The sequence below is a fragment of the Cherax quadricarinatus genome, chromosome 39, assembly GCF_038502225.1.
Source record: "Cherax quadricarinatus isolate ZL_2023a chromosome 39, ASM3850222v1, whole genome shotgun sequence".
NCBI lineage: Eukaryota > Metazoa > Arthropoda > Malacostraca > Decapoda > Parastacidae > Cherax > Cherax quadricarinatus.
The window spans coordinates 13134148-13146389 of record NC_091330.1 but is presented as its reverse complement, the minus strand read 5'-3'; the positions used below and the strand labels follow the sequence as shown (position 1 = coordinate 13146389).

The 12242-nt window shown below is 37.3% G+C and overlaps 1 protein-coding gene across 3 annotated transcripts in view; it reads left to right on the top strand.

Annotated features, from left to right (window-relative positions):
• rb (adaptor related protein complex 3 subunit ruby) overlaps positions 1-12242 on the top strand; it is a 99019-nt gene that overhangs the window by 58090 nt on the left and 28687 nt on the right. For all 3 annotated transcript variants that reach the window (XM_070092400.1, XM_070092401.1, XM_070092402.1), the window contains exons 9-10: positions 995-1072; positions 10070-10185. In XM_070092400.1, the coding sequence (XP_069948501.1) occupies positions 995-1072; positions 10070-10185 (194 nt within the window). The remainder of the gene's footprint in view (positions 1-994; positions 1073-10069; positions 10186-12242) is intronic.

Genomic DNA, 12242 nt, shown 5'->3' with positions numbered 1-12242 from the left:
CCTTATACATCATTGGTAAGGCCTCGCCTGGATTATGCAGCCCAGTTCTGGTCTCCATATTACAGAATGGACGTAAATTTGTTGGAAAATATTCAGCGTAGAATGACTAAATTAATAAATAGCATTAGAAATCTTTATGAAGAAAGATTGAAGACCCTTAAATTACATTCACTTGTTAGACGAAGAATGAGGGGAGACATGATCGAGGTGTATAAGTGGAAGACGAGTATTAATAAAGGTGATATAGATAGGGTCTTGAGGATATCTCTCTAAGAGAGAACCCGCAGTAGTGGATTCAAATTGGACAAGTTTAGATTTAGAGTCGGCCTCGGTGGGAGCCGGCCGACTTGTTAAAACAAAAAAAATGCTCATTAGGTGAGTTACAATGAATACAAGAGAACTGAATATTCTATTAGGATGTGCTATATGGCTTTAATAAGTTTTGTAGAGAAGAATTATAATTTTGATTATTATTAACTTTAGGTGGACAGTGGAGTGATTAACATTTGAGATGAATATAGATATTGCACAATGCACATGTCTTATTCTTCAGCTTGTCTTTATTATATACCATTGATGTTATGATACTGATTGAGAATTTGGACATGACTAATCCCCAGTCTATAATCGTTGTCATACACTATATCATAACTCTTCTACTTGTATTCAAGTGAATACTGTTTAAGGTAATTTATTTTAACTTCCTGGTGCTTGCTTTCCCTAGAATCTAAATAGTCAGAACTGCAATTAAAGGAACAGGATAGTACTCTTAAGAATTACTGGTACTACTGTAAAATATAATCATAGAATTTCAACTTAGTGATAACTGATGTTTATGTTTAGTACCTGCAGTAATAGCCACAACCATTACCATTGATGGGATGATTGATCTCACATGCAAATATTATGTACAGTGGAGTGTCTTTTTCTAAGCCACTTTAGTAATGAAAATTATTAGGATTCCACTTAATGATTTTTTTTTCTGTTTGAACAGGACATGTTTGAGCCATACCTGAAAAGTTTTTTTGTACGCTCTAGTGATCCAACTCATATAAAAGCACTGAAGTTGGAGGTATGTATAATTACCTCCTTGTACTTACATTGAACCCTCTGATTAACAAACTAATACAGGGAGTGTGTGTATGTTATTGCCAGTTATTCAAAACTTCCAAATTATGAAATTAATTTATCATGATAATTTGGTCTTCTGAACAAACAGACATGGTCTGATACTTCAGAAGACAACCAAACAGACACTAAGAATATGGGTATTGTAACCTGTAGTACTATGTTACAGTACTGCACCGTACTTAATTTTCAGTAATTTTGCTCACATTTTCATGGTGGAGACATGAGGTGTAAGCTGACATGATCGATAGTAGTGACTTGAATAACTTTTATTTTGAGTCTGAAGCTTTAAAAGTTTACTAGTGAGAATGTAGGTGGGTTCTGTGGATATGAGACACTGTTTCTTAACACCATATTCCTCACATACCTGTGCCAATGAGATGCCAGACTTGACTTAACCTTCTTTATTAGTTCAAGTTTCTGCTTAACAATGAGAACCACACATTTCCTTGTGGCACTACCACTTGCTTTAGAAGCCATTGTTAATTGCACATTAGTTAATGTGTTAATTAAGTGAAGCACACTTCTGAATCCAAGGAAAATTGGAGACTGAGTGATGAGTTTATGCAGGAGTGACTACAAACAATAAACTGGTATGGGTGACCTACTGCTCAGACAACACTGAAAACAGACAGGTTCTAGATGTGGCTGCTTTGGCCCCATACTTAATAAATGTCAGAGACATCAGGCTTGGTCTGATACTTCAGAAAATAACTGGACGGTTTTGCTACATACACTATCTGGAATTAGACTTTTTTCCCCATTTTCCCCAATACTTCTCTCTGCTTCAGCGAGTGTTTTTTTTTTTTTCTTTGAAATTACCAAAATCTGTTAATGAGAGGTTTTGTTGTACTTCAGTAGAACTATATTCATGGTGTTCCAACATTAATTAATTTACCATATGCCAGATATGTAGTTCTTTTAGTGTCATTTGTATCATGCACTACCTTCTTTTTTATGTTCATTCCAGCTATCATCTTTAGGGAAAAAATACCATACTTTTTATTGTATTTTCTGCATCTGTTTTTTCATTATTTAAATTGTGACTTCTTATTATCACTACTGCTAATTCTAAAAAATTCTTCCTATACATTTTTATACAGCTTTATAATTTTGTATGTACAGTGGTACCTTGACTTACAAGTGCCTCAACTTACATTTTCCGAGTTACGAGCCATTGCTCGGTTTATTTTTTGCTGGGTTGCGAGCCAAAATCCGAGTTACGAGCGAGCCTCGGATACCCCACCACTAGTTGGCGCAGCAAATGCCACAACATCTGCCCAGCATCTCGCGTCACTCGTTCAGTGCACATGGTTAGCTCACCGTGGAAGCATCTCTCTTGTGTTCTGCTTGCATTTTGTGCAGTTATTTTGCCAAATTCCTTTTTTTCTAACCATGAGTCCTAAGAAAGTAAGTGCAAAGGACAGTGCTGAGAAGAAAAGGAGGATGATGTCCATTGAATTAATCCTTTCAGGGTCCAGAGACCAAATTTTATGAGGTGGTAGTAGTAGTAGTGGAGGTAGAAGGAAGTAGTAGTTGGGAGGTGGTAAGAGTAGGAGGGGCCAGTCAAATACTAAGAAAGAGGAGCACTGCAAGGGAGCTAGGTGCCCACAGAGGGCCCCCACTGGCCCCTCCTCCTCCCCCTCCCACCTCCCAACTCCTACTTCCTTCCACCTCCACTACTACCACTACTACTACTACTACTACTACCACCTGCCTATATATACCCATCCTACTCACCAAATTTTAACCCGTAAACGGTCCAAACGTGTATATATACATTCTTACCCTTAGTGCCCCAAATGTAAATATGTTTTATTTTTCCTGCCTCCAAATTTGGCAGGATTGGCCGGAGATGCCTGGTCAGCATAAAATTGATCTTAACACATGGTGTGCACCATATTAAAAAAATCTTGGACCACTTAGTACCTTGTGGGAGCACCAGTTATATTGAGTGCCAGCTAGAGCAAACAGTGGGGCAAACACCAAGGATTCGCTTCTTTTTTTTTTTAACAAGTCGGCTGTCTCCCACCGAAGCAGGGTGACCCAAAAAGAAAGAAAATTCCCAAAAAGAAAATACTTTCATCATCATTCAACACTTTCACCTCACTCACACATAATCGCTGTTTTTGCAGAGGTGCTCAGAACACAACAGTTTAGAAGCATATACATATAAAGATACACAACATATCCCTCCAAACTGCTAATATCCCAAACCCCTCCTTTAGAGTGCAGGCATTGTACTTCCCATTTCTAGGACTCAAGTCCGGCTATATAAAAATAACCGGTTTCCCTGAATCCCTTCACTAAATATTACCCAGCTCACACTCCAACAGATCATCAGATCCCAAATACCATTCGTCTCCATTCACTCCTATCGAACACGCTCACGCACGCCTGCTGGAAGTCCAAGCCCCTCGCCCATAAAACCTCCCTTACCTCTTCCTTCTAACCTTTTCGAGGACGACCCCTACCCTGCCTTCCTTTTCCTACAGATTTATACACTCTCCATGTCATTCTACTTTTATCCATTCTCTAAATGACCAAACCACCTCAACAACCCCTCTTCAGTCCTCTGACTAATACTTTTATTAACTCCACACCTTCTCCTAATTTCCACACTCCGAATTTTCTGCATAATATTTACACCACACATTGTCCTTAGACAGGACATCTCCACTGCCTCCAACCACCTCCTCCCTGCTCCATTCACAACCCAAGCTTCACACCCATATAAGAGTGTTGGTACCACTATACTTTCATACATTCCCTTCTTTGCCTCCACGTTTTTTGTCTCCACATATACCTCAATGCACCACTCACCTTTTTTCCCTCATCAATTCTATGATTAACCTCATCCTTCATAAATCTATCCACTGACACGTCAACTCCCGAGTATCTGAAAACATTCACTTCTTCCATACTCCTCCTCCCCAATTTGATATCTAAATTTTCTTTATCTAAATCATTTGATACCCTCATCACCTTATTCTTTTCTATGTTCACTTTCAACTTTCTACCTTTACACACACTCCCAAACTTATCCACTAACCTTTGCAATTTTTCTTTAGAATCTCCCATAAGCACAGTATCATCAGGAAAAAGCAACTGTGTCAATTCCCATTTTGTATTTAATTCCCCATAATTTAATCCTACCCCTCTCCTGAACACCCTAGCATTTACTTCTTTTACAACCCCATCTATAAATATATTAAACAACCATGGGGACATTACACATCCCTGTCTAAGACCTACTTTTACTGGGAAGTAGTCTCCTCCTCTTCTACACACCCTAACTTGAGCCTCACTATCCTTATAAAACTCTTTACAGCATTTAGTAACTTACCACCTATTCCATATACTTGCAACATCTACCACATTGCTCCCCTATCCACTCTATCATATGCCTTTTCTAAATCCATAAATGCAATAAAAACTTCCCTACCTTTATCTAATTACTGTTCACATGTATGCTTCAATGTAAACACTTGATCTACACATCCCACTACTCACTCTGAAACCTCCTTGCTCATCCGCAATCCTGCATTCTGTCTTACCTCTAATTCTTTCAATTATAACCCTACCGTACACTTTTCCTGGTATACTCAGTAAACTTATTCCTCTATAAATTTTGCAATCTCTCTTGTCCCCCTTCCCTCTATATAAAGGGACTATGCATGCTCTCTGCCAATCCCTAGGTACCTTCCCCTCTTTCATACATTTATTAAACAAAAATACCAACCACTCCAACACTATATACTCCCCTGCTTTTAACATTTCTGTCATGATCCCATCAGTTCCAGCTGCTTTACCCCCTTTCATTCTATGTAATGCCTCACACACCTCCCCCACACTCACATCCTGTTCTTCTTCACTCCTAAAAGATGGTATACCTCCCTGGGCAGTGCATGAAATTACCGCTTCCCTTTCTTTGTCGACATTTAAAAGTTCCACAAAATATTCTTGCCATCTACCCAAAACCTCCATCTCCCCATCTACTAACTCCCCTACTCTGTTTTTAACTGACAAATCCATTCGTTCTTTAGGCTTTCTTAACTTGTTTAACTCCAAAATTTTTTCTTATTTTCATTAATATTTCTTGATAGTCCCTCTCCCACTCTATCATCTGCTATCCTTTTGCACTCTCTCACCACTCTTTTCACCTTTCTTTATTCTCCGTATACTCTACTCTTCTTATAACACTTCTGCTTTGTAAAAACCTCTCATAAGCTAACTTTTTCTCTTTTATCACACCCTTTACTTCTTCATTCCACCAATTACTCCTCTTTCCTTCTGCACCCACCCTCCTATAACCACAAACTTCTGCCCCACATTCTAATACTGCATTTTTAAAACTATTCCAACCCCCTTCAACCCCCCCCCCCCTCCACTATTCATACTTGCACCATCCCACATTTCTGCCAATAGTTGCTGATATCTCACCCGAACTTCCTCCTCCCTTAGTTTATACACTTTCACCTCCCTCTTGCTTGTTGTTGCCATTTTCCTCTTTTTCCATGTACCTCTTACTCTAACTGTAGCTACAACTAAATAATGATCCGATATATCAGTTGCTCCTCTATAAACGTGTACATCCTGGAGCCTATCCATCAACCTTTTATCCACCAATACATTATCTAACAAACTACTTTCATTACGTGCTATATCATACCTTGTATACAGTGGACCCCCGGTTAACGATATTTTTTCACTCCAGAAGTATGTTCAGGTGCCAGTTCCGACCGAATTTTTTCCCACAAGGAATATTGTGAAGTAGATTAGTCCATTTCAGACCCCCAAACATACACGTACAAACGCACTTACATAAATACACTCACATAATTGGTCGCATTCGGAGGTGATCGTTATGCGGGGGTCCACTGTATTTATTTATCCTCTTCTTCATAAAATATGTATTACTTATTTCCAATCCTCTTTCTACACATAGCTCAATTAAAGGCTTCCCATTTTCATTTACCCCTGGCATCCCAAATTTACCTACTACTCCCTCCACAACATTTTTGCCCACTTTAGCATTGTAACCCCCAATCACCATTACTCTCACACTTGGTTCTAAACTCCCCACGTGTTCACTCAACATTTCCCAAATTCTCTCTCTCTCTCCTCTACTCTTCTCTCTTCTCCAGGTGCATACACACTTACTATAACCCACTTTTCACATCCAACCTTTATTTTACTCCACATAATCCTTGAATTAATACATTTATAGTCCCTCTTTTCCTGCCATAACTTATCCTTCAACATTATTGCTACTCCTTCTTTAGCTCTAACTCTATTTGAAACCCCTAACCTTATCCCATTTATTCCTCTCCACTGAAACTCTCCCACCCCCTTCAGCTTTGTTTCACTTAAAGCCAGGACATCCAGCTTCTTCTCATTCATAACATCCACAATCGTCTCTTTCTTCTCATTTTCACAACATCCACGCACATTCAGACTTCCCACTTTGACAATTTTCTTCTTATTCTTTTTAGTAATTATTACAGGATAAGGGATTACTAGCCCATTGTTCCCGGCATTTTAGTAGACTTTTACAACACGCATGGCTTACGGAGGAAAGATTTTTATTCCACTTCCCCACGGATATAAAAGGAAAAGTAATAAGACCAAGAACTATTAAGATAAAATCAAAGAAAACTCAGATGAGTGTGTATAAATAAACGTGTACATGTATGTGTAGTGTGACCTAAGTAGAAGTAGCAAGACGTACCTGTAATCTTGCATATTTATGAGACAGACAAAAGACACCAGCAATCCTACCATCATGTAAAACAATTACAGGCTTTCATTTCACACTCACTTGGCAGGACGGTAGTACCCCCCTGGGTGGTTGCTGTTTACCAACCTACTACCATATTAACACTCCCCTTTTAAGAGGAAAGTGATGTTTACCCCAAGTTTAGGGTCTGTCTGTCTGTCTCTGTCTATCTCCATCTATCTCTGTCTATCTGTCTCACAGGTACACACAAATACAGTTATACATAGTGTAAATTACCCAGGAGAACCTAAAAAATCCAAAGTGCTATGCTGTGCTTGTAGATATAATGCGGAAGAATACCTGTTGGTTCACAGTGGCTCTCTCTGAGACAGACAGACAGACAAGCAGAGAGATGGAAAGAGACAAGCAGACAGAGATACAGCTCATCAAATGTCATCCCTTATCTCTGCACCCTCTTGGAGCCCATCAAATGTTGTCTCATATCTGATCTTATCACTGCCCTCCTGGATACTTGTCACTGAACACTTGTCTTACACATTGCTTTAAGATAATTTCTTCCTTCTTCCTCCTCTTCCTTCTTCCATTTTCTTCTATACTCCCGTGTATCCAGAACATTGCTGGGACCTATAAATACTTTGTATATATTCCTAGACAATAGTAAATGACCAAGGCAGGTGTAAACGTCCACATGTCAATGTGTTTGTGACAATTTGAGTACAATTTCAGTACCTAATATTAGTGTGAGAACAAAGATTGGTTAGGAAATGACAAGAACTACAATAAATTGTAATTATCAGAACATTTAAATTATATAAAATAATATAAAAATGAGAAAAAATGGTATATCAGCAACACTTCTGCAAGCGGCAGGACTCTATGTTGCCATCAGGTGAGCATTACCAACTTTGCAGCCTCATATCTCAATAAGTACTGACCCTAATTTTTTTATTTTAACCCTATAACACTTAGAAAAATGTGCTCTTTATTTTCATTAAAAAATTATTTTTTTTATTTTTCAAAATATTCAGGGCACTGGGGTAGTGAACATCTATATACATTTGGACCGTTTACGGGTTAAAGTGTGTTCCAGGGTCCAAGAATTTTTGAAAAGAAATTGTTATTTTTTTATGAAATGGTAGAGAATCTTTTTCTGAAGGTAATAAAGCAAAAAGTACGAAATTTGATGGAAAATTGACGAAATTGTGCTCTTGCGAATCTTGATGTGTCAGCGATATTTAGGCATTGGCGATATTGCCGACTTTGACTCCCATTTTAGGCCAATTACATTATTCTAGTCAACCAAATTCTTAGCTATTTTACTAGTATTACTTCTATTCTATCAATTGAGCACAAGAAATTGCCAAGTCATCTCTTTCAACTACAAAATAAAGTGATCAGAAATTGGTAATTTGGCCAATTTAACGCAAAGTTCAAAATATTCCAGTTTCAAAATAGGGTCCAGAATAAACAATGCAGGCATTCCTGGCACTAAACTAACATTTCCTCTGTTCATTAGTTACATTTTCAGGCTTTACAAATGAATTTCATTTTTATTTTTTATTTACATAATGAATGACATGAATTACATAATGAATTTTTATTCAAACCAAAAAATAGGAGATTTACTGTTATGCAATATTGTAATAATTGTATAAATAATATCACCATATTTGTGAACGTATATTAGACCCACCAGCTGGTGTTTGTTAGACGTGTGAGGTCATCTGTTTACTCTTGAACATCGGCAAAAATTTAACATTTCCTCTACTTTGAGCTCACTTTCAAGCCATTTCCAGTACTAAAACCAATTAAAATCATATATAACCAGTTTATTTCTTTACATTCTCTTTTATTATTTTTATTATGTTTTTATGCAATACAGTGGTACCTCAGTATACGACAAGCTCCCGACTCGAACAGTTATGTAAGTGTATTTTTGTAAGTATATTTTTGGGGTCTGAAATGGATTGATCTACTTTACATTATTCCTTATGGGAACAAATTCGTTCGGTACTCGAACAGATCGGCACTCGAACAGCCTTCTGGAACGAATTAAGGTCATATACCAAGGTACCACTGTATTTCTTATTTGTAAATACATTTTTCTTATTTAAAAACCCATAACAAAAAAATTGTAGCAGTTTTGGGGGGCTGGAATGGATTAATGGCATTTCAGTTAATTTCAGTGAAGAAAATTGTTTTGATATATGAGCAAATTGAGGTTCAAGCTCAGTCATGGAATGAATTAAATTCGTAAGTCATTGTACCACTGTATTTATTACATCTCTCTGTCTTCACTTTTCTAAAGAGTGCATTCCTATTGCTTTTATTAATGCCCAAAAATTTTCACCTGTTGACTTCATGCAAATCTGTATCACTTGTACATTTTTTTGTGAGAATGAACTTTAAAATCATCATCATCATCATCATCATCATCATCATCATCATCATCATCATCATCATCATCATCATCATCATCATCATCATCATCATCATCATCATCATCATCATCATCATCATCATCATCATCATCATCATCATCATCATCATCATCATCATCATCATCATCATCATCATCATCATCATCATCATCATCATCATCATCATCATCATCATCATCATCATCATCATCATCATCATCATCATCATCATCATCATCATCATCATCATCATCATCATCATCATCATCATCATCATCATCATCATCATCATCATCATCATCATCATCATCATCATCATCATCATCATCATCATCATCATCATCATCATCATCATCATCGGTTGTGCCACTTTTATTTATTCCTTGTAGGTCCGTCTTTTTATTGTTTTGTAGGCTGTACTTTTAATTATTCTTTGTATAATGTGATTTTTAATTATAGGATATATATGTTTGCATGTTAAAAAAGCTAGTTTGTTTGCTTTTTTTTTTTTATTTACCATCCACATAAGAGCTTTCTTTTTCTCATTAATTTTTAAGATTTTTATGATAACCCTATTTTCTACATTTGGCCTGTTTCAACTTATATCCATTTCTGTTACATAGAATTTTCCACCAGTGTATTCTAATCACCAGTTAGTACCCCACATTCTTAGTTTATTCTAATCTTCCCACAGGGATTCATAATTGTTGTGGTATTTTAGGTTTTATGTAATGTATAGTTATTAGAAGGAATTGATTTACAGCTGTCTGTCACAATGCAGGTACTGACCAACTTAGCCACAGACACCAACATATCTATCATTCTCCGGGAGTTCCAGACTTACATAGGGTCATCAGATAAAGAATTTGTGGCTGCAACTATTCAAGCTATTGGAAGGTGAGTAAATTTTTAATCATATTTGTATAAAATAATTGACAAGCTGCATTTGGCAGTATTACTTATTGTGGTTCTCATATTAGTTAGTTTAAAATCTTTATTATGCACCCCATACCCATCCTGTGGGTGGTAATCAAAAGATTACAGAGGCACATAATGGGCCCAGGGACTGGGCCCCAAAGTTTTGATACCTCATTTTTATTTTTTTTTTATCACACTGGCCGATTCCCACCAAGGCATATAGAATATTAAAAATACAGTACTATACAGGTTCAGTACCGGACCACTTATCAAGCATACCAAGATCTTTAAAAAAAATTAGAAAAAAAAATTGCAGCTTTGGAGGTTGATATCACTGGAGATTTCTGACAAGTTGTAGCAGCTTTGCAGATTGATGAGGATTTCTTTAAATACATATGTATTTATAGTTGGTTAGATGAATGTTGTTTATCTTGGTATAATTTTTGCAGCAGCAAATAAGGGCATTATTTTAGAGAAATTTGGAAATCTATAAGTATTTGGATCTTGCTCCTCAGATACTAAAAGCCAATGTTCAGAGATCTGAAATCCCTCAGATATTGTCTTAGCATTAAATGTCTTCTCTTGTTGAAGTTTAAGAGAAGTCTTCAAAATCACTCTGCAAAACATTTATTCTTATAATTCTGTAAGTTCTTCACTGGATAGATTAACATTATGCAAGTATAACATCTGTTGCACATCTGCCTTAGTTTCAAGGTCAGTCTCACGTCTATTAAATTTACTTTTTTGTAAACGCTCCTGAAACCCACAGAAATTATGTACCATTTGAATGGTCAGATTCTTCTAAACACTATTCAAGGGTAACTGCTTAACTTCATTTCATGCAGTTTGAATGCTAAATCTCTGGCCCACCTTATGGTCCTAACACACTTCCACTAATGGTACCCACCCTATATGTGACTACATCTGCTGCTGCTGCATCGTTGAACTTCTTCCACTGGATAAATTATAAAAGACTGTTCCTGTGTCTGCATTAAATTGATAAATCCCGGGCTAGAAGACAGATCTTTCAATTAAAATACCCAGGTAATCTTAAAAATGCATGTGTTAAGAGTATTTGCGTAATTGATAGAAGTATTTCCTTGGTGTCAGCGTTAGTCACCTTTTGACTACTGGACTGGGTAATTGTATTGATGTAGCTCTTTCCTTCTTGCAGTCAGTAAGTAAGTAAGTAAGTTTATTCAGGTATACACAAATACAATTACATAGATTATCATACATAGCAGCATATGTGTAGAGAACATGTTTTTTTTTTTTTTTTTTTTTTCAACAAGTCGGCCGTCTCCCACCGAGGCAGGGTGACCCAAAAAAGAAAGAAAATCCCCAAAAAGAAAATACTTTCATCATCATTCAACACTTTCACCACACTCACACATTATCACTGCTTTTGCAGAGGTGCTCAGAATACAACAGCTTAGAAGCATATACATATAAAGATACACAACATATCCCTCCAAACTGCCACTATCCCAAACCCCTCCTTTAAAGTGCAGGCATTGTACTTCCCATTTCCAGGACTCAAGTCCGACTATATGAACATAACCGGTTTCCCTGAATCCCTTCACTAAATATTACCCTGCTCACACTCCAACAGATCGTCAGGTCCCAAGTATCATTCGCCTCCATTCACTCCTATCTAACATGCTCATGCACGCTTGCTGGAAGTCCAAGCCCCTAGCCCACAAAATCTCCTTTACCCCCTCTTTCCAACCCTTTCGAGGACGACCCCTACCCCTCCTTCCTTCCCCTATAGATTTATATGCTTTCCATGTCATTCTACTTTGATCCATTCTCTCTAAATGACCAAGTTATCTCAACAACCCCTCTTCTGCCCTCTGACTAATGCTTTTATTAACTCCACACCTTCTCCTAATTTCCACACTCCGAATTTTCTGCATAATATTTACACCACACATTGCCCTTAGACAGGACATCTCCACTGCCTCCAACCGTCTCCTCGCTGCTGCATTTACCACCCAAGCTTCACATCCATATAAGAGTGTTGGTACTACTATACT